Consider the following 27,965-nt stretch of genomic DNA (forward strand, 5'->3'; position numbering starts at 1 on the left):
GTGTGCGTGTGCGTGTGCGTGTGCGTGTGCGTGTGCGTGTGCGTGTGCGTGTGCGTGTGTGTGTGTGTGTGTGTGTGTGTAAATATATTTGATTAAAAAAACAATCAGGAAATATTTAAAAAACATTCCAAATCCAAATCCAGAACATCCAAATGATTGGATGTCCTCTCTGATGAACTGCTGTTAAAAAAGAAGGTATTGTAGGCCTATTCCAGTGTCCAGTCACACTCTTTGTAGGCCCTATAAATATTATGAACTCATTCAATAGATAAACAACGTACCACTTGTTTTTTAATATCACTGAAATATAACAGTGTATTTCTAAGAATAAAAAAAAGTCTTCTATGTTATACTTTCATTATTGTCTGCTTGAAATTATTGAAATTCTTTATTTACATTTTTTTGGTCACCTGACCGTTATGCCTGCCAAAGTCAATCCGTTTTTTGGTTAACACAATTAATTAGATCATATTATTTCAATTGCATTTTTATATTGGATGACAGAAATTAAACGCATCACTTCTAGGACTATCTGTGGCACTACCTTTGAGTGGATACAATACAGGATAGATGGGCACTAGGGACATCTGGGCACCTCGATGTAAAATTGACTATTTGTCCAAAATGTTGCAAAATAAAATATTAGAAAAATGGTCTTAAGTAAAGTAAAGTATACATGAAGTGAACATGCAGCACATCATTATCAGACTTGATTTGTATCTTCTTTTTGGCCCAAAATTAGGTTTTGTGGCAATTTGTAGCAATTCAAGAAATAATTAGACCTTAATTGTCGAATGTTTAAGCATGTTCTAATCATGTATACTTTACTTTACTTAAAAACCTTTTCCAAATATATTGATTGATTGATTGATGTACTTTATTTAGTAAGACATGAGAACAACAATACATGGGAGTACAAATTCACAATACAAGGTCTACTAAACTGGAAGACTCAGTAAAGCACTGGGCTTGTTACATATACTTTCATGTTTCATATACTTTTTTTAATTTTCAATTTGGACAAAATAGCCAATTTTACATGGAGTTGGCCAGATATCTCTAGCCCACATATCCTGTATCCTTTGAGCTAGTAACGCTTGTTTTTTAGTCAGGCAGGATTATTTTAGCCAAAGCCAAACCAACAGGGTCAGGGTTGCCATGTCCGCTTATTATAAGCCACTTTTGGCTTGTTTTTCTGTAAAGTTGCTTGTACATATTAGCGAGTTGCGTTTTTTTGGGCTTGTTTCTAAAGTGTCATTGCTTATTTTGGCTTGTTTCCTTAATGTTTTTAAACCAGTGGTTCTCAATTATTTTCAGGTCAAGGACCCCCAAATTAATATGTATTTGTCTGTGGACAGTGCATAGCCGCGGTTGCTTATTTCTCTCACAAAACCTGGCAACACAGAACAGGGTCCTAACTGCTCTTCACACGGAAACCAGCGTTCAATGCTGATGTTTATTTTGCTACAAATTGAAGGTAAATTCTTTACATTTTCAACATGTTAAAGCAGATTTATGCTTAATATGGGCAGATTACATTGTCTATATTTACAAGTGCACGATGCACACATAAAAATAGACAATGTGGGGACACTGTGCGCCTGTCAAGGCATTTGTTTACATCGGTGCTTCCATTCAAGCGGCCTAATAATAATGCTTCACTGCTAACGTTAGCTAACGGGACTCCCTCTTTCTTTGGTGTTTCGCTTGGGTGGGCGTGGCTGTACACCCAATCCTAAACCTAATTCTCAAGGACTGCATCAAAACCACGCCCACCTGGTCGTAACGCCAAAGAATGAGGCTCTCCTTTCAGGCTAACGTTAACTTTGTGAATTGCACGTTTTTATTTATTTATTGCTGATTAAAACTGAACTACGTTTCTTAGCACCAGTTTATATCAGCAACACAATATATAAGATGCTAGTTCGTCGGCTAAGTAACATATTTGAGCCAGTATCTGCCTAACTTTGGCATAGCAACAAGGAAGTGCTTGTTAGCTAATGTTAGCTGATGATACGCTGCTGAACGTTGACAGGAGGCCGTGCCGCCCAATCTGTAGGCGTGAGACCTAGTAATAGCCAGTGTTGTAAAGTAACTAAATACATTTACTTAACCCTTCCATTGTGTTAGGGTCTTTTTTTTCTTTCTGATTGTCTCAAAAAAAAAAAGTGACACCTGTGGTGTTAGGGTCCGAAATGACCCGGCAAAGAAGTGTGGCTCAATTCCCCCCCAAATTGTCAATATTCAATGTTTACATGTTTGAGAGTGAGAGAGACTTGTCCTCAATTAGCATTTGCTATCAGGAGTAAAATATAGTTACCCTAACACCACTAGTGTCAGTATTTTTAATAATAATTAAAAAAAAAAGAAGTTAAAAAACGAAAACAAGTTTTTTTTTTTTTTTTTTTTGGAAGTGTGTTCTAATTATTATTCTAAATTATTCTATTCTAGCTAGATAACATCATTATCCATTGCCTTCATTATAGGAAATGTAATGAGTGAATTTTAACATTTTTATAATAGAGAACGAGATAGTTTGAAAGATGAAACCCTAGCCCTAACCCAACATTATATTTTAAAAAGTGTTTACATGGATATGAATGCATTACAAGTCGGCTATGAGGTGGAAGAAAAGAAATAATGAAAATACTTATTTTTTGAGTATTTTGGGCTGATTTAAATCACAGGTCAAATTTGACCCGCTAACACCATAAGTGGATGCAGTTTTCTAACACAATGCAAGGGTACTGTACTTAAGTACAATTTTGAAGTATTTGTACTTTACTTGGGTATTTCCAATTTCCAATACTTTTACTTCTACTCGATCGGCTATTTTATTAATATTAAATGTATATAGGGCTGAAGTGGTTATGTATGTTTTGTAATTATAATCAAAATCTACAAAGTAATTATAAACTAAAGTTGTCAGATAATTGTAGTGGAGTAAAAGATAATATTTGCCTCTGAGATGTAGTGGAGTAGAAGTAAAAGTACTGAAAATTGGAAATACTCCAGTAAAGAAATAGCTCAAAATTGTACATTTACTCAAGTACAGTACTTGAGTAAATGTATTAGTTACTTTTCACCACTGCGTAGTATAGAAGCAGAGCAGCCCTCTGCACCACGAATGTTCTTTCACACATTCACAGAAAAACCAAGCTACATAGATGTAATCACACTTTTGTGACTTTGAACTTACTAATAATTTGCATCAGGTGGCTACCATTTAAATAACCCTTTGGTTGTTATTGGGGTATTTATTTGCTATGTACCTGCAATGTGGCCTCTGCATTTACCAGTCCAAACTTTGGGCAGTGGATGCCATTAATATGGCATGGCATCCACTGGGGAGCAGTTAGGGGTAAAGGTATTTTACTCAGGGACACACACTAATAATAATAGAATAATTAGGTCCCCGCTCATACTCAGGACCACAATGAAAACGAGCCTCGAGGGCTTTGTGTGTCATCCTTTTAGCAATAGAAATCATCGTTAAATCGTACCACTGCACTATTTGCAAACTGTTAATAAAGTATTCAATTCAAATCAAAGCATTTTTGTCATTGTATATTTGCACGTGAAATTTGTACCCATCCTATAACGATATTAGTACAGCGCTCTGGGAGCAGTTGGGGGTTAAGTGGCTTGCTCAGGGACACTACAGTACAGTATGTACATAGACCCCGGGGCAGGATGACAACCGGGGACCTTCTGTCTCCCAGGTGGACTCTCTACTCACTCAGCTACGACCGCCCCTTGTACTGGGGCGGTCGCTAAGCCAGGGGACGAACTGGCAACTTTCTGATTCCCAGGCGGCCTCTCTGCTCTGGCCGGGCCATTTATTCCATGGCAGGACAGGAGATGTGCACAGCCGTGTCCTTAGTTGCACGGCTGTAGTGTTGATTTTGACAGCAAATTTTGATTCAGTTTTAGTCATAGTCTTTTGAATAAAATTCCATTCAGTGTCAGTCATATTTTAGTCATCTGAAATGTTTTAGTTTTTGTCTAGTTTTAGTCGACTAAATATCATAAGATTTTAGTCGACTAAATCTACAGTTGATCAGTCGACTATGATATATTTCGGCGGTGCCTTGATGGCGTCATAATGGCTGATTTTACACTTGGTTGCATGCTGAAAATAGCCGATCTACAAGCTGCGACGCGTTGCAAGCTTGTAGATCTGCTATTTTCAGAGCGCAACACTTGAGCGCAACCAAACATAAAATGACTTGTCTTTTAGTTCTACTGGATCTCTTCTCCACTAGTCACTCACTAACATTTTAGTCTAGTTTTTATTTGTTGACGAAATTGTCAGTATATTTAGTCTTAGTTTTAGTCATCATAGCTTAGCTTTTATGTAGTTTTTATTTAGTTTTCGTCAGTTCAAAAAGGTAGTCGACGTTGACATTTTTCGTCACAGTTTTAGTCTACGAAATCAACACTGCACGGCTGATTATTATCTTTAATATTATGAACCGCATGTATTCAAGATCCAGATGTACACTAACTATTATTTCTCTCGTCTCCAGATGCCTGCTGAACGCAAGCGATCAGTGAACATGGACGAGAAGGAGGCGGGCTCCTTCAGCAATAAAGAAAAGGAGAAAGACCGCGATGGAGAGAGGAGAGCGGGCGTGTCTCGAGACAAGACAAAAGACGAGGCCAAAATAAGCGGCAAAAAAGACGGCGGGAAGGCCTCGGAGGAGAAGAGGAAGCGTCTAGAGGAGGAAAAGAGGAAGAAGGAAGAAAAGGAGCGAAAGAAGAAAGAGGAGGAGAAACAGAAGGCGGAGGAGGAACAGAGGAAGAAGGAGGAAGAGGAGAGGAAGCAGCAGGAGGAGGAGGAGAGGAGGCTTCAGGAGGAAGAGGCCAAGAGGCAGCGTGAGGAAGAGGCGGCTCAGCTGAAGTAAGCGGTGTTCATCTTTGCGTTGTTATGTTAAACCTGACTTATTGTTACTTTACTTTGATTTGTCAATGTAATTATGTTGCTCATCGTTAAAACAACTATGTCACAGTCAGGGGAAGCCTATCAAAATGTAAAGGAAACGTGGTGGTTAGTATGAATAAATTGTGATTGTGGTGGCAGGCTTGGGCTCGGTTGTGAAACAGTCGGTGCCAGCTCTGCAGACAGTAAAAATGCTGACCGGGAGGCTGGCAGGCTGCATAGACACCGGCCACGGGAGACAAGGCTTTTAGAATGATTTAACGGGACATTTTGACTGGCCTGTTTTAGGCACAGGAGATGAGTGTATTTTTCTTAAATGATTTAACCCATTATAAGACCTGGAACGCATCGGTGTCACTTTTTGATTTGAGCTAAAAAAAAGCGTTATTTTACATTTTGGCTATTTTCGAAAAATCTTGAAGATTTGTGCAAATCTTTATATATATATATATATATATATATATATATATATATATTTTTTTTTAAAGCTAACATTTGTAACTCAAATCTTTGCTTCTGGGGGGTCCCTGGAACAAAATGTTTTGAGATGGGGCTCCGTGGCCAAATTCATATTTTGGCGTTTTGGTGGTCCTTGACATGAAAAAGTTTGAGCACCACTGACATAGAAACATACGTTTTTCAGAATACTGTTGGGATTTAGAAGACATTTGTAGAATCGGCTTCAGGTCTTAAAGGGTTAATATTTATAAGACGGCAGAGTAAGCTGAATTGTAAAACCTTTACCGCCCCCTGAAACTCTGATCCCTTCGCTGTGGTAAAATGTCAGAGTCTCATGCAGCGGGACAGCCCATTATTCTAAAAAAAGACTGTATCAGAATCTCTTTGATAGGCAGCCATGACACATGGCTACCGTGGCTCATTCTATGGTCCTCTTTCGCTGCCTGCTGTCCCTCACCCTCCCATCTCATCTGTCTTCGTCTCTGCAGGGAAAAGGAGGAGGGGCATCAGCTGCACCAGGAGGCCTGGGAGCGCCACCATTGCAGAAAGGAACTCCGCGTCAAGAACCAGAACGCCCACGAGGGTCGGCCCGAGGAAGCCTTCTTCAGCCGCCTGGACTCCAGCCTTAAGAAGAACACCGCCTTTGTCAAGAAGCTGCGAACGCTCACCGAGCAGCAACGAGACTCCCTCTCCAACGACTTCGGCTCGCTCAACCTCAGCAAGTACATCGGCGAGGCGGTGAGCTCGGTCGTGGAGGCCAAGCTGAAGATCTCCGACGTGGGCTGCGCCGTGCACCTCTGCTCCCTCTTCCACCAGCGCTACGTCGAGTTCGCCCCATTGCTGCTGCAAGCGTGGAAGAAGCACTTTGAGGCAAGGAAGGAGGAGAAGACGCCCAACGTGAGCAAGCTGCGCACAGACCTGCGCTTCATCGCCGAGCTCACGATCGTTGGCTTGTTCACAGACAAGGAGGGGCTGTCGCTCATCTATGAGCAGCTGAAGAACATCATTGGGACGGACCGGGAGACACACACACATGTGTCAGTGGTCATTAGTTTCTGTAAGCATTGCGGGGACGACATCGCCGGCCTGTTGCCCCGCAAGGTGAAACTGGCCTCGGAGAAGTTTGGCCTGGCCTTCCCACCCAGTGAAATCATAAACACAGAGAAGCAGCAGCCCTTCCAGAACCTCCTGAGGGAATACTTCACCTCACTCACCAAGCATCTGAAGAAGGACCACCGAGAGCTGCAGAACATTGAACGTCAGAACAGGTGACTTATTATTGCATGTTATAGCTTAAGCTTTTATGTAGATTTTATTCAGTCTGTGGTTAGCTGTGACCACACAGATAAATAATGTAAGCCACTCTGTCAGCTGCCGCCGGTTGGTACATTGTTTTCAAACACTGAGCTGAGCTTACCACAGATTTTGTGCTTTGTTCAGTCACCTGCGCACAGTGGAACAGGTGTATTGTAATTGCTGGTGTCTAGGGCCAATCTGTTTGTCACAATTTATGTGAAAATCCATGGCTAAATTGGGAGGACCTTTGGCTAAGGTTTGCTATTGTTTTAGTTATTTATTTTTAAATCGGTAACCGGTCAAGGTCATAATTAAAGGTCAATGTTTAGCCCTATGCTCAGAGTGTGCGAGAGACGAGGGCATGGCTACACGACGATCTACGTTTCACAGAAGAAAAATTGTGAAAGTGTGTGCTGTGGCAATAATATCACAGTGAGTGCATTACTAATATTTTCTCTTTACACTAAGTCATAACTTTGCTCTCTCCCCTCATCAGGCGTATCCTCCACTCTAAAGGGGAGCTAAGTGAGGACAGACACAAACAGTATGAGGAATTCGCCACATCCTACCAGAAGCTGCTGGCCAACACTCAGTCTCTCGCTGACCTGCTTGATGAAAACATGCCAGAGCTGCCTCAGGACAAGACTGTGCAGGAAGGTGGGTTATGAGTGACTCCTACTACGTACAGTATATCTAGTTGATACGGGCTACTGACGGGATTTAAAAATACCGTTCATGTTTGCGTACTCTCTAATATTTTGTCTTTGTGGTGCCCACAGAGCATGGTCCTGGGATTGACATCTTCACTCCAGGCAAGCCTGGAGAGTATGACCTAGATGGAGGCATCTGGGAAGACGAGGATGCTCGGAACTTCTACGAGAACATGGTGGACCTGAAAGCCTTCGTCCCCGCCATCCTCTTCAAGGACAACGACAAGGGCGGCTTGGGCAAAGACAAGGACGATGCCAAAGGTATTAACGTTATTTGTGCCATTGACATGCATGCATTCACATTAAGATTATGCACACAGCTGTAATCCTGTTTCCTGTTAACCTCTGCATCAGACACCAAAGATGGGAAGGACGTGGCGACTTTGGCGACCACCACAGAGGAACTGGAGCTGGAACTGGAGGCTCTGGATATAGCTGACGACCCACTGGAACTGGAGGGACCAGATGAGACGGAGAACGAAGAACTGGCCAAGAAACTGTTGGACGAGCAAGGTAGAGATGAACACACTTCCTCACTCACTGTCTGACAAGCAAACCCACTACTGAGTGAGACGTTCCCTCTTGATAGTTTGATTGCACTCGCCCAACCTCCCACGTTGATTATGTGAAGGCTGGATAATAAACTGCATATAGACTCCTTTCATCCTGAAGTAGAAGTGAGTTTTGTGGACTCATTCACAAAAACGTTATTACATTCTTATCTTTGAGAAAGCAGCCTATGAAAAACCAACATGGCATTCATAAACACACAGTCCCTCAATTATGTGTGTGTCATAGTGACATTCATATACTCCAGCTATGGTGTCCTTTGACATAGTCATACATTAATGACTATGTGCAAGTACAACTTGTACTTGTTTACATCAATCTCATTCATTGTTTTATGTGTGAAGAACAAGAGGATGAGGAGGCCAGCACTGGGTCACACCTGAAGTTAATAGTGGACGCCTTCATTCAGCAGCTTCCCAACTGCGTCAACAGAGACCTCATAGACAAGGTATAGTGATCTTAAACTCGAAATACTTGAATAAGGGTGTCCGCTACTGGGCCAGGCAGGACTTAAAGGATTTAGGGGTTCTCAAACATTCTTAAATAGCAATTAGATGAATTTGTTAGTGGGTTTGTAAGTATTGAAACACACATGTTTTATTAGCAATGATTTAACCCCAAGGCCTGGAACGCATCTGTGTCACTTAAGATTTCTTTGGCTATTCAAAAATAGCAGATATACAAGCTCATAGTGCGGCACCGAGTGCTGCGCTATGAGCTTGTAGATCTGCTATTTTTGAAAAATCTTGAAAACATTCTTTTTCGATTTTTTTTTCAAAAAACTGTTAGGATTTTTAAGAATCGCCTCAGGTCTTAATGGGTTAAGTTCTAAAAAAAAAAGTGTAATTGTAAATAATTGCCATTAAAATAACTGAAAGGGAGATGTTGCAATCCCCTGTAATGTCTAAGACATTGCATGTATTTATATATTCCCGCAGGCTGCCATGGATTTCTGCATGAACATGAACACCAAATCCAACCGGAGGAAGCTCGTCCGTGCCCTCTTCACTGTTCCCAGGCAGAGGTACAACCTTGCACGACCTGTGTGGTTGTGGTTACTAACTCCACCAGGTGGTGCTGTTGTCATGTTTTATTGCGCTGAAGACTTGGAGAAGCCCTCACACTGTTGTTGTCCTTGGACAGGTTGGATCTCCTGCCCTTCTACTCTCGCCTGGTGGCGACCCTTCACCCCTGCATGTCGGATGTAGCAGAAGACCTGTGTTCCATGCTGAAGGGAGACTTCAGGTTTCACGTAGGTCATCTCTGTTGCTACAACCCTTTGTGCTCTGCAGATGAGATAAGATTTGACAACTGTGTGTCAGTCACCTATGTGTCAGTGTTGATTTCGTTGACTAAAACTATGACGAAAAATGTTCGTCGACCACCTTTTTTCACTGACTAAAACTAAATAAAAACTAAGCTATGATGACTAAAAGTAAGACTAAATATTTTGACAATTTTGTCAACAAATAAAAACGAAACTAAAATGTTGGGGAGGGACGAGTGGAGAATAGATCCAGTAGAATTGAAAGACAAGTAATTTTATGTTTGGTTGCGCTGCGTGTTGCACTCTGAAAATAGCTGATCTACAAGCTCACAACGCGTCGTGCTGTGACGCGTTGTGAGCTTGTAGATTGGCTATTTTCAGCATGCAACCAAGTGTAAAATCAGCCATTACGACGCCATCAAGGCACCGCCAAAATACATTTTAGCCGACTAAATCAACTGTAGATTTAGTCGACTATAATCTTATGATATTTAGTCGCCTAAAACTAGACTAACAGTAACACATTTCAGGTGACTAAAATATGACTCAAACTAAATGTAATTTGATTCAAAAGACTATGACTAAAACTGAATCAGAATTTGCTGTCAAAATCAACACTGCTATGTGTTCTGCTGCTGCCACAGATCCGGAAGAAGGACCAGATTAACATCGAAACCAAAAACAAAACGGTGAGATTCATTGGGGAGCTAGCGAAGTTCAAGATGTTCTCCAAAACGGACTCGCTTTATTGTCTGAAGGTAGGTGACAAATCGCTACTCCGTGTCTAAAGCTTTAACCCCATGATCAGATTAATGTTAATCACTTGTAAAAGGATATTATTACAAAGGAGAGGGTGTGTGTGTGTGTTCTCCAGATGCTGCTGTCGGATTTCTCCCATCATCACATAGAGATGGCTTGCACTCTGCTGGAGACCTGCGGACGCTTCCTCTTCAGGTCCCCTGAATCCCACCTAAGAACCAGCGTCCTACTGGTACACACACACACACACACACACACACACACACACACACACACACACACACACACACAGGGTGTGGTACCTTTTGGAGTCATAGCGGAAGCTATTATTGCATTCATCCAGATAACTTTTAATCTGGGCAGAATGAATGATGGCTTTCATATTGGTGTTCATAATGGAAATCGCACCCAAATAATTATCATCTTTTCCTCTGCGTCCCAGGAACAAATGATGCGTAAAAAGCAAGCGCAGCACCTAGATGCACGCTACGTGACCATGGTGGAGAATGCCTACTACTACTGCAACCCCCCGCCCATGGAGAAGACAGTGAGGAAAAAGAGGCCTCCACTGCACGAGTACATACGCAAGCTGCTCTACAAAGACCTGTCTAAGGTCACCACCGAAAAGGTACAGTCACTCTATGAGTGGAGAGAGATATAGCTCATAGCCAAACTTTGTTTTGGTGATTTCATTGTGTATTTTCAGACTGTAGAGTAGTGGACTGTATTCTGCATGTACCTGTTTTCTTAAAGTTCTGTTAATAAGGGAAATAAACGATTACAATTATTCTCTCTCTATTTTATATTTCTAATTTTCCTCAAACTCTGAGTACCAGTTGCATACTACACTTCATTGTCACATGTTATGACAACAAACAAATGTACTTTGTGTCAACACAATATTTCATGCTGTTGATCCTGTGCTTACTTTTTACCGTTTCTTTTTTTCCCTTTACTTTATCCCATCCTCTTCTTTCTTTTCTACCAACCCCACCATTTCCCACCTCAGGTGCTGAGGCAGATGCGCAAGCTACCGTGGCAGGATCCGGAGATCAAGAGCTACCTGATCTGCTGCATGGTCAACATCTGGAACGTCAAGTACAACAGCATCCACTGTGTGGCCAACCTGCTGGCAGGCCTGGTGGCCTACCAGGAGGACGTGGGCATCCACGTGGTGGACGGAGTGCTGGAGGACATCCGCCTGGGCATGGAGGTGAGGAGTGTGTCGAGGAATGAACATAATCAAAAAAAACTCCACAATGAAAATGGAAGCAACTAGATAATGGCTGTCGTAAGCTGATTGATGTAAACACATTTGTCTTTTTAAATTAACTGTTCTGCACCTTTTTTAGAAATGTTTTAGTTATTTTATTCAGATCTATATAAGAATCACTTTTAAATCAGAGTTTAATTAGCATTTTGTTGTGTACCTAAAATGAGCTCAACTGATTAAAAACAAAATAATTTACAGATGCTACTGTGCATTCATGCCACGGCCGTATGTATGTGCTGCTGCAGACTGGCACTGTTGTATTTGAACCTGGTCAGAGGCTTTAACTACTTTCAACCTGGTGTCCCTATTTTGGGCATTTATAGGTGAATAGGTAATATTTTTTTCTTCTTCCCAAAAATAGCTGATCTACAAGCTCACAACATGCTGAAAACCTTTAGATTGGCTATTTTCACTATTCGTTGTAGAACAAAGTAAATAGGGCTTAAGTGGTTAAAAGTTTTTTTTTGTCTTTGTCAGTACAGAAGACATTGACTGTGTGACAATATTTGGAAAATGTCGAAATAGAATACAATTATGAATTTCTTGTTTTGATCCTGACCTTTGAGCAGACATTTAAAAGACCAAGGGTATAAGCTAGGCTTAATGTACCACAAAGACTGAAGTGAAAAGCTGTCAAAGTCGTCATTCCAAGGAGTGTGTTTCTGTGTTGTGGGGACATGTGAGGAGACTGTATGACTTCACCTCCTCAAAATGACAAAACATGTGGCTATGGTGACAAACACAATCCCTCCTTGAGGCTTTTTTCCTTGCAGCTTTGATGACCGCTCTGTGTAATGACACTCTGAAAAAGACTATTTGAGCTGAAATGCATCAGCTGTGCACAGTAAAGTCTTCAGTGTTAATTTAGAGTGTACAAATGTAACTATTTTGGTTACATTTAAATTAACTCTGTGTGTGATGCAATATTCACCACTTGATCATGAACTGTTTTTTTGTGTGAATTCATTGACAATCTCTATGGTAGGGTATGTTAAGAACCTGGGTAGGACATGAAATGTACAGAATGCAGATTTAACCCTTACAATATAGGTGTTACACACATACACGTCATCTCTCTCTAACATAATATGCAACCCCCTCCCTTTCATTTCTTTTCACCAACACAAACGCACTTCCCCCCCCCCCCCCCCCAAGGTCAACCAGCCCAAGTTTAACCAGCGGCGTATCAGCAGCGCCAAGTTCCTGGGCGAGCTCTACAATTACCGTATGGTGGAGTCCGCCGTTATCTTCCGCACCCTATTCTCCTTCATTTCCTTCGGGGTGAACCAAGATGGCAGTCCCAGTCCCCTGGATCCCCCAGAGCACCTGTTCCGAATCAGATTGGTTTGCACTCTGCTGGACACCTGCGGCCAGTACTTTGACAGGGGCTCCAGCAAAAGGAAGTTGGACTGTTTCCTCATTTACTTCCAGGCATGTATGCTCTTACCGTGCCCTTTATTTTGACTGTCTGACATCATACTGTAGTCATATCGCTTTTGTCCACAGTAACTTCATATGAATAAGCAAATTATCAATATCAGTTATTTTAGATTGGATTAAATCAGATATCTCTCATACCGTGGTTTGGAAGAATATTCAATACTGATTGGCAGAGATGCGTGGTGTATTATTTTCAGATAACGGCATGGCTATAGTTGCATCACTGTTCTAAATGAATATGCATGATAACCCTTGTATTGTATTAACAGTTATTTGAGCTAAATGTTAGCTCAAATTATTATTACTGTTTAAATTAGCCTCCGGCGTGCGTTATTTTTAGTAAACCGTATTGCATTTATTGGATTACAGAATTACAAGAGAATGCAAGCACAACTAGTGTGTGCACGGTCTAGAAAAGTTCCTCAAAGGGAATACAAGTACTCACAGAAATGTCCTTCAGGCACTTTTATTTCGTTTGGCAAAGGCAGCATACGTGTTTGGCCACAAAGCCTGGTAATGCCGAGGAAGGCTTTGTGCCGAAACACGTATGCTGTATGCTGCTCGTGCCAACTAAATAAAGGTGCCTGAAGGACATTTCTGTGAGTGCGCGGATTCTCTCTGATGGAGTGGACTATCCCTTGATCCCCAGGGGAAAACTCAAGTTAAAATTGCCAAGAAGTACAGAATAGGATTCGCTTATCAAAAGAATGCTCAAAACAGTATATAGTATGTACATTCTCTACCTCTTAATTTTATTTATGTACACACTCGCGTCAAGTAGTGCTTAAACTGTATGTGTCAACGGTACAGACATCAACACCTCTGTTCTCTGAGGGAACGTTTAGGCAACGTTTAGTCTTGAATCAAGTATTTCAGCCTACAGAGAGTGTGGCGTTTGTCTGACGACATTGTTTTACTGTATGGCCAATGCAGCGGTACGTCTGGTGGAAAAAGGGCGTGGAAGTGTGGAGCAAGGACCACCCGTTCCCCATAGACATCGACTACATGATCAGCGACACCCTGGAGCTGCTCAGGCCTAAGATGAGACTCAGCTGCTCCCTGGAGGAGGCCACCAAACAGGTCACCGATCTGGAGAGGGAGGTTCTGGTCAAACTAGGTATGCTCCTCCTGCCTCCTGGCCTCACAAAACCATCTTTAACCCTTTGAGACCGGGAACGCATCTGTGTCATTTTAAGATTTCCTTGAGCTATTCAAAAATAGCAGATCTACAAGCTCATTGCGCGGCACCGTGTGCCGCGCTATGATCTTGTAGATCTGCTATTTTTGAAAAATTGTGAACAATTTGTGCAAATCTTTGAATATGTATATATTTTAGAGCGAACATTTGTTACAACTTCTGGGGGTCCCTGGAACCCATGTCCTTGACATGAAAAAGTTTGGGAACCACTGATATTATAGCAGCATATGTTTTTTCAAAAAATTGTCACAGATTTAGAAGACATTTGTAGAATCCCCCAGAAGCAAAGATTTGAGTTACAAATGTTCACTTAAAAAATAATAATATATATATATTCAAAGATTTGACAAAAATGTCGAGACTTTTCAAAAATAGCAGATATACAAGCTCATAGCGCGGCACTCATGAGCTTGTATATCTGCTATTTTTGAATAGCCCAACTAAATCTAAAAATGACACCCAGATGCGTTCCCGGTCTTAAAGGGTTAAAAGTCTCTTCCCAGGCTGGTGTTTTACTGCACGTGTGAGAAGGTGTCGGGCAACCTCTCAGGTTCCATGCTTGCTCTCTGTCTTGCCGGTCGGGTAGCATTCCGCACTGTGTAGGCAGGTAGATGATGAATGATCACTCGTTACTCTTTGACAGATTGAACTCATCCAAGCACACATGTCACGCAGACAAAACAGTTGTGAGCTGGGTCCGAAATGAACGGCAAAACAAAACATTTTTACAACAAAATATCAGCATTGATGTTTCAGCAATCGACAAAATATCAGCCTTGACTCACAGCATCTGCACTTTTCTTGCAATAAAATATCAGCCTTGTTGGCTCATCAGCACAGCAGTAATGACTTAGTATTCTGTTCTATGACTTGTTTACTTCCACTATGCTGCACTATGCTGGCATGTGCTACAGTATGTCTTCTATGTGCACATACTAGTTGTAGTTAACACATATCACAAAATCTCTATTGTGAGGATTCACTTACTGGGTTGTCTTTTTTTTCACATACCCAAAGAAGAAACATGGCGCTTTCGTTTTAAAACTAAGATAGCTTTATCACCGTTTAGTGGTTAATTGTTCCCCACCACAAAAGTGGAGAGGGGTTTACTGTATGAAATATGGTCTCTTGTCTGTGCTTGTGTGAGTGTGTTTGTTTGTCCGTCACACTGTATTGCTGACTTAATGCCACTAGAGGATCTAATAAACAAGGGACAGGCGGGTGTAATTGACAAAACAGGGAAACGGATGATAGCAACAACAAAGTTGAGATGTGTGGAAACCCCAGAAGGAAAGATATTAAGGAAGAAAACAACAGATCAGAAGCCTACTATACACGACAAGACTTTGAAAAGAGTTTGAAATCTGAAACCCTCTCACAGCTAAAGACAACGTGTCATAGTTGTCATCACAGACTTAGCATAGAGTTGATAATGTAAAATTAGAGGAAATAACAAATGCAGTAATGTCTGGAATTGGTCCTATGAGAAGTGAGAAATAAGAGATAAGATAAGACCTTTTTTGATCCTGTGAGGGAAATTCAGTTGCCAAAGGCAGCGTAGCAGTTAAGATACAGTTACAGGGCAAGTTCTGTACCTACAGCAGTCTGTATGTACAGTCTGTGACAGTGAAAAGTGTTTTTTTGCCGTAAATGTAGCCCGTTTCATAATGAAAAACACCTCCTGAAAATGGTATGAGTCATTTGTAAAAAGCACACTGCACCTGTTATGGTGTTACACCACATTTGGTTACCTATCAGATTCTGTGCTCTACATCACTGCAGTGAGGGTAGGTCACGCGCACCGTGTCTGTGACGCAAACTAAACCAGTATGTTGGAGTGAATTTCGTTGCTATGCTAGGACCTGTAGATAAATCGGGATGCCAGAAAAGAAAGGTTATGAAAAAGAGGTAGCTGGCTAGGCTTTAGACCCAATTACCTGAATAAAAATGTTTTGACCAACTTTTTTCATTTAACTCCGAGTTACATTTAACAATTCTGAACTCCACAAATGGAGAGTCATAATAACTTGGCAATACTTGCCATTGAGTGACTAAACAAATGGACTTTAAGTACATATAAAGAAGGACTAGGAACATGGCTTCGAGAGGCAATGATCAGGAAGGTGTACAGGGTCTTTGTTCAACTCAGTGTGTCTGTATAGTGTTTCAAAGAGGTGTGTGTGTGTGTGTGTGTGTGTGTGTGTGTGCGTGTGCGTGCACGTGTGCACACATGCTTATGTAACCTCCTATCTGTGTAAGTCTCTCTCAATTTAAATGCGTTCATGGACACGCATGGACCATGCATGGACCTTTTGAGGAGTCAAGCTACAGTATTTCTGTTGGCATCCCTGACTATAGTCTATTGACTGAAGCCACTAGATTTGGGTTTGGCTATTTTGCATCTACTTAATTTGATAGGCAAGCTGAAACGGCAACCATGGACTGAATCAGTGGTGAGAGAGGCTGCAGGCAAAAAATAATGCATTAGTGAGGATTCTGTTAATGAATGATTTGATGCTGAAATGTAATGCATTAATGAAATGTGATGAGCACAAATATGACAAAGTGTGGATGAAAATAACGTTCGATTTTTTCTCTCCCACGTGAGATGTGGTCCGGTCAAGTCATTAAATACCAGGGCCAAATTTTCAGCCTTGGGTGGGGAAATGTGTCAAGGCCCAAGCCAGTAGAAGAGACTATGTCCTTCAGCAGGTAGAGGTCTGCCCACTGCTCCTGCCGACCCCCCGAAAGGACGGCATAAATGAGTTTATCACAGAACAATTTAATCAGCCGACCACTCCAAAATGCATGTGTATTCTGTGTGTTTCACACAAGTCGCCACACACATGACCCAGATGTATGAAGAACATGGAGTCAGGGGGTACCGGGTGCGAGACATATCTGGCATTTGCCCTTGTGTAACATATACGTTTTATTTGTTGCTTAGTGTAGTTCTTACATTTTGGGGCATATTGCACACAAACTGGACTATTAAAATGATTGCATAATGATACGCAACACAAAAAGGCTGTGTATATGCATTGTATTTTTTGTCTGGTAAAAACAATGTTTGGTGGGTGTCATTTTTTATCTACCAGACATTTGGATGGTAAGCTAAAAAGTAAAATTTTGGACTTTGCCCGTTAGTCCTGATCATTTGGAAATGCAGTCCAATGCATCTATTGATAATTTATTTAGCTTTGCAGTCGCTTTCGTTTGCTCGAAATGTAAAATGATGGGGGGGGGGCATTTTTTAAAGGGTGTTTTCACCATTAATGCCAAGAACCAGAGCTGGCTTGTGTCAAGAAGACCAGAGAGAGTCAGAGAGGCAAGCAAGAAGGAGGAAGCTTTCCTGTAGCAAAGCGTAAAGCACCCTTTTTTCGTCACAGTGTAAACAACTCTGCTGATAGCAACATGTTGTATTGTTTCACAGGTTCAAGTTGTTAACCTAGAATATGCTGAGAATGCCTTCAATATAGCTCCACCCGCGTCTGTGTGCGCGTGCATGCTCAAAAATTGAAGGGAGAGCGAGAGTGATTTATGAGGGATATGGAGAGAGACCCCCCCATTTACACAGAAGCACCATTGTTTAAGCTTTCATACCATAACTAGGCTAAGGCATTCCATAGTCCCCCTGCTTACCAAGGACCTGATCTTTAACAGCAGCCTGCCTCCCCTCCCTGTCTTCACATCCCTCTATCACCACTCACACATAATCCTACAGTCTGGACTTTCATGCTCATTACCCTGGTTACTGTCAGAGGCAGAAGCACACCTGTCTGGCGAACACAATGACTTCCTTGCGAGCTTCTTGCATGACTTACCTCGGTTTATAACTGGTGCTTTTGTTTGCGTAAAGCTGCTTGTCCGGTTGGGCGTGCTTCGAGTGTTTTATGATATAATCTGTCCATAACCATCTGTGTGTAATCTGTTTAATGTATCTACTCAATCTTGGTAAGGAAAAGCCTGTTAAGGCCATGAACATTGTTACTACCTGTAACATGATACAAATGGATTCTTTGAAACTACTTGTGTGTGTGTGTGTGTGCCAGTGTTGATTTCGTCGACTAAAACCATGACGACAAAATATTCGTCGACTACCTTTTTTCAGTGACAAACTAAATAAAAACTAAGCTATGATGACTAAAACTAGGACTAAATATACTGACAATTTCGTCAACAAATAAAAACTAGACTAAATTGTTAGTGAGGGACGAGTGGAGAAGCGATCCAGTAGAACTAAGACATGTCATTTTATGTTTGGTTGCGCTCGGGTGTTGCGCTCTGAAAATAGCAAATGTACAAGCTCACAACGCGTCGCGCTGCGACGCGTTGTGAGCTTGTAGATCGGCTATTTTCAGCATGCAACCAAGTGTAAAATCAACCATTACGACGCCATCAAGGCACCGCCAAAATACATTTTAGTCGACTAAATTAACTCATTCACTGCCAGAATTATTTCTGGCCTGTTTGAACACCGCCAAGATTTTTCATTGAAAAAAAAAAGTACTCAGGAGCCGAGATACAGAATTTTTAAGTTTTAAGTTAACAAGGAAGTGGATGGGAGTCTATATCTTCGAAAAATCATATCTCCTTGGTCTTTGGGTCAAAAAAAAAAAAAAAAATCTAAAAAAAAAAAAAAAAAAAAAAAAAATATTTTTAATTTTTTAATTTTTTTTAAAAAGTCGTTTTAGTCGTTCTTGGCAGGCATGGCTTATGGACAGAAGTCGTTTTAGTCGTTCTAGGCAGTATATGAGTTAACTATAGATTTAGTCGACCATAATCTTATGATATTTAGTCGACTAAAACTAGACAAAAACATTTCAGATGACTAAAATATGACTAAAACTAAATGCGCTTTTATTCAAAAGACTATGACTAAAACTGAATCAACATTTGCTGTCAAAATCAACACTGGCTCAGACTACACAATATTTTTGTCTTTCATGCTGGTCACCATGTCAGATTATGACTAAATTATGATTTGTCCAGTTCTCTGTTACACACTTTTGATAAAGTGCTTTATAGATATGTTGTTATTATTACTAATTATTATTATTATCGCTATTATAAAGGCTTGGTCATGGGGAAGGATGGCCGCTGTTCCGGTACGCTGGGCGACGGGGAGGCGATGGACGAGGAAGACGATGACGACGATGAGGAGAGTGGGGCGGAAAAAGAGGAGCAGTCGGGTAACGAGAGCGAGATGAATGAGCAGGAGGAGGAAGTGAGTGTATGCGCAAAACGTCACACTTTTGTTGTTCACTACACCCACCTCACAGTGAATTAAGGAACCTGTTTGCATTGGTAGACGAGACATGGTGACATCACAGTAAAAAAAAAAAAAAAAGAAAATGAAAACGTTTTTAAACTGCGAATCCCTCCGGTTTGTGTATTGACAGTGCATATAAACCATTCAATCCGGGAACGCATCGGTGTCATGTTAGATTTTAGCGTTAACCATTATTTTATACTTTTGGCTATTCAAAAATAGGGGTCCGCGGCCAAATACATATCATTTTGGGGGTCCTTGACATGAAAAAGTTTGAGAACCACTGATATATCAACATAAGTTTTTTCAAAAAACGGTTAGGATTTAGAAGACATTTGTAGAATATATTATTTTCAAAGATTTTCCAAAAATCTAAAATAGCAGATCTACAAGCTCATAGCGTGGCACCGAGTGCCGCGCTATGAGCTTGTATATCTGCTATTTTTGAATAGCCAAAGAAATCTAAAACAAAAAAACATTAAATCCGGGAACGTATCTCTGTCATTTTAAAGTTTTTAAACTGTGAATCCCACCGGTTTGTGTGTTGACACAGTGTGCATATAAACAAACTGTGTCTGTGTGTTCCAGGAGGGTTCTGAGAATGAGGAAGAGGAGAGAGAGGAAGAGGAGGAGGAAAACACAGACTACCTGACTGACTCCAACAAGGAGAATGAGACGGATGAGGAGAACAATGTAAGGATGGATGTCTGTATGACGAGTTTACTTCTAAAAAAACAAACACACAAATCATTTTTGGGCAAAACGCATGATGCCTGCCCTTACAAAGTGAAGCAGTTAAACATTTTCATAGTATTTACTTGTTAAACTCAAATAGATTCAGTAACTTCGATAAGTAATATAATAGAAATGTGGATCATTTATGATATATGTAAAAATATATCATTGCTGTCGGGTGGAAACCTTGTATGTCCAAAACGGTCACCTTTTTAGGATTCAATTTAGAAAATAGGAAAAATAGCAGATCTACAAACTCACAACACGTCGCAAGTTAGTAGATCGGCTATTTTTGCTACTTTTGTGTGACACTGTAGTATGACTAGTATGAAGTAGGGCATTCATTTTAAGAAAAAAATTAGAATGTTAAAAGATGATATAATAATTACATAGTTTTGAAATGTAAATGTCTACTCGTTTTTAGAATCCAATTCTCTGTATGCTTTTGCGATGGCGTGCTTATGTATGGGCTTTGTTACTTCCTCTGTCCTTCCTTTAGGAGGTGACCCTCCGGAGTGGTGGCCTGAAGCACGTGGCCTGTGCCGAGGACGAAGACTTCATCCAGGCTCTGGACAAGATGATGCTGGAGAACCTGCAGGTATTTGTCCAACCACATTACATCACAGTTTATTTATTTATTATAACACATTACTTTTGTGCCAAGGACCCCCAAAAAGATATGTTTATGGCTGCGACATGATGGGGTCGCAAGAAAAAAACTCTCATAATATGGGGTTGTTTGAGAACCCCCGCTGTATACTGTAGTTCAGGGGTTGGGAACTTTGATGATGGAGAGGGCCACTATATTTCCACACTGACTCCAGAGGGCCACAGTGCATACTTTCGGGCAGACACCTCTTATCTCTGTATTTTAACTTTTTTTCGTAAATGAATGGCGTACTTCGCCATTCTATGTCACACAAAAGTAGCAAAAATAGCCGATCTACAAACTCAAAACGTGTCGAACCGCAACACGTTTTGAGCTTGTAGATCTGCTATTTTTGAACTGGAATCCAATTTTTATTTTGCTATTTTTGAATTGGAATCCTGAAAAGTACAAATTTTATTTAATTTCTTATTATACTTATGTTAACTTTTTAACTTAAATACAAATACATTGGACATAAAAAAGACTATATATTAGTAGCTCAATGACTAATATTAAAATTCTAGACTGAAGTAATTAAAGCGGGTCGTGTTTGCATGTTTGGAATTGTAACAGCTGAAATCAATAATATATCACTATTCCGATATTAACCTGTGGGACACATTAAGTGAAGGTGGGGGCCGCATGTGGCCCCCGGGCTGCCAGTTGCCCGTGTATGCTGTAGTTCATTATTTTATAAGCCCTTATAAATACTCCTAAAATGGCTTACAACGGTAATCATAGCGCATTATAATGACTTATAAGGTCAAGCATTCTAATACTTCATATTTGCTGGACACACAGACATTTTGGCAAGGATCATGGTATATTATTATAATCATTTTGTAATGTATGAATTATAGAGTGGAGTCACTATACACTTATAGTGACTTATAATCACTATCCATTATAACTGATTATAAGTATTGTAATGTTTTCAGAAATATGAGAATGCAGATTATAATGCCTTGTAATGTTTATAATGAAATATATGTATATGTGTGTGTGTGTGTGTGTGTGTGTATTATGTATGGGTTTCATAGGAAGTGTTAACCATCTTACCTTACTATGCGTTATTACCTCATACCTTTATTAGATCATTGTACCATATTACCTTACTAGGGCGAGTTTGACTTGCTGTGCGTTTGTTTTCTGTAGCAGCGCAGCGGCGAGGCGGTCAAGGTCCACCAGCTGGACGTGGCCATTCCGCTGCAGCTGAAGAGCCAGCTGAAGAAAGGAGGGGTCCCGGGGCCGGCGTGCACTGCAGAGCCGGACACCGACATCTCTGACACCATGCAGTTTGTCATGCTCACACGCAAAGGCAACAAGCAGCAGGTAAAAGACCTCAGAACGCACACACACACACACACACACACACACACACACACACACACACACACACACACACACACACACACACACACACACACACACACACACACACACACACACACACACACACACACACACACACACACACACACACACTATCTATCTCTCTTGTCCATCTCACTCTCTCACTCACACACACACACACACACACACACTCACTCTTACTTTCAGGCCTCGTTCCTTTTGATTGAACGTCTTACAATCTCAGCACTGTCCGGCTGAGCCCAGGAATAATATTGACTTTTTGAGTTGCAGCTGCATGTGTATTTAGGCAAACTACGCTGGTGGAATGTGTGGTTTGGGGGCAGAGACTGGCTCTTGGGATGTAAGGGTGTGGCCAGCCTTCTTCGAGGCCAGCGAGTGAGCATTAGTGGAATATTCTGAACTCTGCCCACTCCACAGCAATGCGTTCACACATTACTTCACTGTTTAGTAAAGCCTGAGTTATACGTATTTGCGTGCATACGGGTGTCGTGCTCCGAAAGCAGCCGATCTACAAGCTCTACAAGTTATTTTTGGTCAGTGACACGCGCAATTAAGTTTAATAAATCAGCCGTAACAGCTGTTTGAGTCATAGGTAAAACAACAAATACATTTTTTTCTTTACTTTGGAAGTCAGGGCAGACATAGACATAGTCTTTATAGATGCAATGGCAGGGCAAAAAAAAAGGAAATTACATGATTCCTCTCACTACACCCCCCACTGTACACACAGCCCCCTCTACTATACAGGGCTTCAGTGGCAGTGAATAAAAAGCGCCCTGTGTGAGTGTTTCGTATCGTCACTACCTTCTGTGGGACATACCCAGAGGTGTTTCCTGTCAACCACTCACGTATATGCACCAAGCCCCCAGAGCCGCTGAGAAATCTTGAAGCCGCCACCCCAGTGGCCAAAGCTGGAACTGCAGGCGGGGAGAAATACATGCGCGAGCAAAACATACTGATATATATTTATATATATAGATATAAATATGTAAACATATTATACATAAATACATATGCATTTACATATACATAGGCATCTCCAGTGAATTTCATAAATATCTCGCGTTCAATCCTTGACACACGGGCTGCCGTAGAACGCAAAAAGGACACTACTGCGCATGCTCATAAATCTACGGTGTGTCCAAAAACGACTCAATAATTCTACTTCCGGCAGGCTTCCGGGTGCTTCAAAACGCCAGTGAGCACATTCATTGAAATGATAGCTGGGGGCGGGGCAATCCGCCCTCTAGTTATATTATACCTCTATGATATGCACGCACAAATAAACGTGCACAAATTCCCAGCTCTTCAGGGAAGAGCGCTGCACATTCTCCGAAGAGCTTTTATCGTCTATGAAATGCACTGATTAAAGGCTGTCTGCCAATAGAGCTTGTTTTTATTTAACCCTTTAAGACCTGGAATGCATCTGTCTCATTTTTTTATTTGAGCTAAAAAGCATTATTTTACACGGCACACGACTATGAGCTTGTAGATCTGCTATTTTTGAAAAATTGTGAAAATGTGTGCAAATCTTTGAATAGATATTTTAAAGCGAACATTTTGAACTAAAATCTTTGCTTCTGGGGGTCCCTGGAACAAAATGTTTTGAGATGGGGGGTCCGCGGCCAAATACATACAATTTTGGGGGTCCTTGACAATTATGAAAAAGTTTGAGCACCACTGATGTAGAAACCTACGCTTTTTAGAAAACGGTTGGGATTTAGAAGACATTTGTAGAATCGGCTCCAGGTCTTAATGGGTTAAGGTAGAGAATATTACAGTCTGTACAGCAAGGCCTTTATGTGCACGCTTGCTTCATGCCAAGTCTCTAAACTGTGTCCGTTTTATTGATCTCCCGATGCTGCTGTATGGCAAAAATGTTTTCTAAAATGTTTGTGTGTGTGTGTGTGTGTGTGTGTGTGTGTGTGTGTGTGTGTGTGTGGTCCACAGTACAAGATCCTCAATGTGCCCCTGTCATCTCACCTGGCAGCCAACCATTTCAACCAGCAGCAGGCTGAACAGGAGGAACGCATGAAGATGAAGAAGCTCACCCTGGATATTAACGAGAGACAGGAGCAGGAGGACTACCAGGGTACTGGATGGGTGGTGCTTACTTAACACCCTATTCAATTACACAAAAATCTGTAACAGGTTACCAATTTGATGTCGGGTACAGAAGCCGGGGTGATTGTCCGTTGTTCTGCATAGCACTATATGTCCAGTGGTATTAAACCAAATTCTCCCCTTTTTATGGATTTAAAATGGCCACTGCGAAATACCTGCTGATGCTGCATTCACACTAGTGGTGACAAAAGCCCGTCAAGTAGTAGCCTGGCATGGCCAGACTAATATCACTGCGTAGATATTAGTCTGGAATCTCTGTGTGGAACCTGCATTTCCAAGGGGCGTATAAAAAAAATGCCTCTGGTCATAAACCCAGAGGTACATTTGCATACCGGGCCCTGATTGGTGCACCACAACTTTGGGGGGGCAGCGAAATCCAATCACAACCGAGCGGGGCCAGACAAATCTGCCAAGGGCTTTTTCATTTTTGTTGCACTGGCAGATTGGTCTGGTTTCCAGGCTAGTGTCGGCCACCAGATTGTAGCTTCATGGCTTCTATTGAAAATGTCTTGTAGTCTTTTGCTTAGTTGCTGTTTTGACGTCAAGTGAAAACACTGATGGGAGTATTGTCAAGGGAGAAAAGAAGTTAACAAATGGGATGAAAATGTATTTTCTATTGTGGTTTTGTGTGTGTGTGTGTTACAGAGATGATGCAGTCTCTGGCCCAGCGTCCAGCGCAGGCAAACACTAACCGGGAGCGCAGACCTCGCTACCAGCATCCAAAGGGTGCTCCCAATGCTGACCTCATCTTCAAAACGGGAGGAAGGTGAGCCTCCCTCACACCTTCAGCCCGGGCCACACAGGAAGACACATGCATAACACATAATAATGCGTTAATGAGTACAGGCACCAAGTAGAATGCGCATTAACTCTCCAGCATTGGTGTGTCTCTGAACAGAATACTTGAAAAGCAGGCAAGAAGTGAAAGACATAAGAAGCAAGAGAGACAAGACAGACAAGACAAGAAAGAGAGACAATAAAGCGGCAAAGAAGAGCTGGCTAGGGTCAGCAAAATAAAGCGAACCCGTGTTTGACACAAAGAACCTTCATCTGACTAAGTCGTAGTGTGTGTGTGTGTGCGTGTGTGTGTGCATGCACGCACGTGTGCGCATATTCAAAGCCCCACTAAAGACTGTAATGTGAAGGCACCAGGTGGTAGGGAAAGAGTTCAGATAGTGATTGAAATATTTGTTTGTGGAGGACACCCACTTCATTTCTTGTGTGTGTGCTAATTTGTTTTAACTTAAATGTGTTCTGCTTTGCAGGTGCTAAGCATTCATGTGAGATGAATTATCTTTTTCTTGGAAAAAACACTGGGGGAAAAATATATATAAAAAAGTTGGAAATAAAGTTGAAATTTCTATTTTCTTAACATTGAAACCAGCTTGTATGTCTTTCTTGTTTCTATATCGAAGAATCCATACATGGTATCCGTGCATTACATATGCATATATCCAGACGTGTGCCTGAGACACAGTACCATTTTCTCTCAAGCGCTTAAACTAATTTAATGACGGTCAGTACAGTATGTGTTCAGGAAGAGTCCTGGTGCTTTATTTGTTGCCTGTTTCGTCTACTGGCATCGGTGATATTGGTGATGGTGACCCATTCATTTATTTTGTTGCACTAGAGTACCTCCATCAAGGGTAACGAAGACAGGCATTTCACCTTCACAAAATTCAGTACCATGACTTTTTTCAGTCCAATTTGTTTCCATTGTTTATTTGCTCAAGTGTGATTTTGAAACCGGTTTTAACATGTGATGAGATTTAATTAAATAGCTTCTTCTGGTCACTCGTCCATAGCACAGAAGCAATAAAGATCTACGAACGACAATATTTGGACTTGGTATGGTGGTTAGTTAGCTTTACAACCCCAGCTTCAACCAAGAGTTCAACATCACTTTAACCCATTCAATCCGGCAACACACACTGTGTCATTTTAGATGTTTAGCTACAACCATTATTTTATACTTTGGGGCTATTCAAAAATAGCCCCAAAGTATATATATAAATGTGTGTGGCACTGAGTGCCGCACTACGAGCTTGTAGATCTGCCATATTATTATTTTTTTAATGGTGAAAATGTGTGCAAATCTTTTGAATATATGTTCTTTTAAAGGGAATTTTTTAACTCATCTTTGCTTCTGGGGATTCTACTAATGTCTTCTAAGTCCTAGCTTTCTTCATGTCAAGGACCACCCAAAATGATATGTATTTGTCCACGGACCAAGATAGACCAAGCAAAGATTTGAGTTCAAATGTAATCTGTTTAATAGCCAAAGACATTTTAAAATGACACAGATGCATTCCCGGTCTTAATGGGTTAAACACAGTTCAGAGAAGGGGATGTGAATTGATATAGGACATAAGGAGTAGTGCTTAGGAAGGCTTCCTCTCTACAGTAACATCCTGCTCTGTCCTCCAGGAGACGCTGACCGGAGTCTGGCCCAGGGCGCGCGTGAGAAAGAGAGAGAGAACGAGAACGAAAGAGTGGAGGGGGGACCGGTCTCATCTGAATGGGGAACGAGTCCACCAGATGCCCACACCGATGCCAGTGCAGTCCCTCGCACCTATCTGTCCCCCTCCCCGTGGCAGGAGAAAGAGGAGGAGAAGGGAGCGGGGGCATCCCCTCACCCATAGCGAAGAGGCTCAGACAGACAGACGGACAGACAGACAGACCCTTTTCTTTTGTCTGTTGCCTGAGATGATTCCAGCACAGTAGCACACAAGCAAAACACATCACCTGTCTGGACCGTAGAACAAACTACCGTACAAAGATCAGCAAACAGTTGCCCAGCCGGATACTGACGGATAGACAGGCAGGCATGCAGGCAGGCAGTCAGGCAGGGAGAGAGGCATCGGGATTTACCGTCACCAGTCCTCAAGCGTGCATAGCATAAGGATGTGGAATGGTTTCTCATGTTCGATCACAGAGTTGAGTGAAGGAATGAACCGTGTGTGTGTGAGTGTGTGTGTGTGAGTGTGAGAGAAAGGGTAGTAGGGGATAAGGGGGACTTGACATCCCTAGTGATTTTTGACTCTCACACTGCTGGAAACTCATCTGTTGTTGTGCAGACTTCTTTTCTCTATCTAGCTAAATCACACACCGTTGAAAAGGCAGCGCTGAGGCGGTCATTTATACTTTGTCGTATGACCACGGTTGCTTGCTGAAAATATTCATAACATTTTGAAGGTGAAAATCAGTTTTTCAATGAGTGACGTGGCCATACGTTTAAATGTAAAGTTGGCCATAAGGAGGATGAGAAGGTTCTGATAGGGTCGTCCACTGAAGGTCAAGGTCATGGGGCGTTATGGAGGAAGGCGGAATGGGTTACCACTCCTGGCCCCATTGGAACTTCTAACTCTGGTGACAACCCTGTCCTGGGTGAAGCAGTCAGCAGACCCATGTCAACCTACCTGTGTTTCATGAAAATATAATATATAACTGGAGAAACGTATTCATTTATTTTTTCAGCATTTAGCCCTTTAGATTAATTGGTTTCACATTAGGGCGCATCAAATATTTTGGGCAATATACCGTTTTTTTGTTGATTTGGATTTGTGTTATAACGTGGTAAAAGTGCATAAGATCCTTATCTGTGTGTTTGAGAGTCATGTTTAGTTTAGTGAGGGCAGTGACTATATCCTGTTTGATTATTTTCGTCTGTTAAACCTATGGATAGATATACTCTGTGTTCTGTTGCATGGGCCTTTTCTGCACCAGCTCTGTAAGCCAATCTCTGCCTATGTTGTAGTAAAAGTGTCCAATGGTGACTTTAGTCTATACTTTGTGTCTGTGTTTTTAAAAATACAACAGTCCACATGTCATATTTTGCCCCACTGTGCAACCAAACATGCTTTTGGTTTTGTGTTTTCACGCTCACATACAGTAGGA

At 41.5% G+C, this 27,965-nt stretch overlaps 1 protein-coding gene across 4 annotated transcripts; it reads left to right on the top strand.

The window, feature by feature from the left end:
- The first annotated feature begins 1,413 nt into the window (after positions 1–1,413).
- Positions 1,414–27,856, top strand: upf2 (UPF2 regulator of nonsense mediated mRNA decay). 4 transcript variants are annotated; one of them, XM_084050530.1, is made up of 22 exons: positions 1,414–1,477; positions 4,530–4,903; positions 5,890–6,669; positions 7,194–7,354; positions 7,477–7,668; positions 7,762–7,920; positions 8,322–8,425; positions 8,916–9,001; positions 9,121–9,229; positions 9,889–10,002; positions 10,119–10,235; positions 10,446–10,631; positions 11,013–11,216; positions 12,432–12,707; positions 13,650–13,833; positions 18,990–19,141; positions 19,775–19,879; positions 20,421–20,519; positions 21,726–21,902; positions 23,895–24,036; positions 24,714–24,834; positions 26,496–27,856. In XM_084050530.1, exons 2-22 carry the CDS (start codon positions 4,530–4,532, stop codon positions 26,503–26,505), a joined length of 3,852 nt encoding a protein of 1,283 aa, XP_083906656.1. In that variant the 5' UTR covers positions 1,414–1,477; the 3' UTR covers positions 26,506–27,856. The 4 variants fall into 4 exon arrangements, with proteins under 4 accessions (XP_083906656.1, XP_083906657.1, XP_083906655.1 ...); XM_084050531.1 differs by having other exon boundaries at positions 26,499–27,856; XM_084050529.1 differs by lacking the exon at positions 26,496–27,856 and adding an exon at positions 24,967–26,446.
- Positions 27,857–27,965: the final 109 nt, after the last annotated feature.

The sequence above is a fragment of the Gymnoscopelus microlampas genome, assembly GCF_963454915.1.
Source record: "Gymnoscopelus microlampas genome assembly, chromosome: 23".
Lineage (NCBI taxonomy): Eukaryota > Metazoa > Chordata > Actinopteri > Myctophiformes > Myctophidae > Gymnoscopelus > Gymnoscopelus microlampas.

Coding starts and splice junctions, on each gene's coding strand:
- upf2 (XM_084050529.1), top strand. CDS start 4,530: ATGCCTGCTGAACGCAAGCGATCAGTGAACATGGACGAGAAGGAGGCG. Junction 19,880..20,420: donor AGACGGATGAGGAGAACAAT/GTAAGGATGGAT, acceptor TCCTTCCTTTAG/GAGGTGACCCTCCGGAGTGG. Junction 21,903..23,894: donor GCAAAGGCAACAAGCAGCAG/GTAAAAGACCTC, acceptor TGTGGTCCACAG/TACAAGATCCTCAATGTGCC.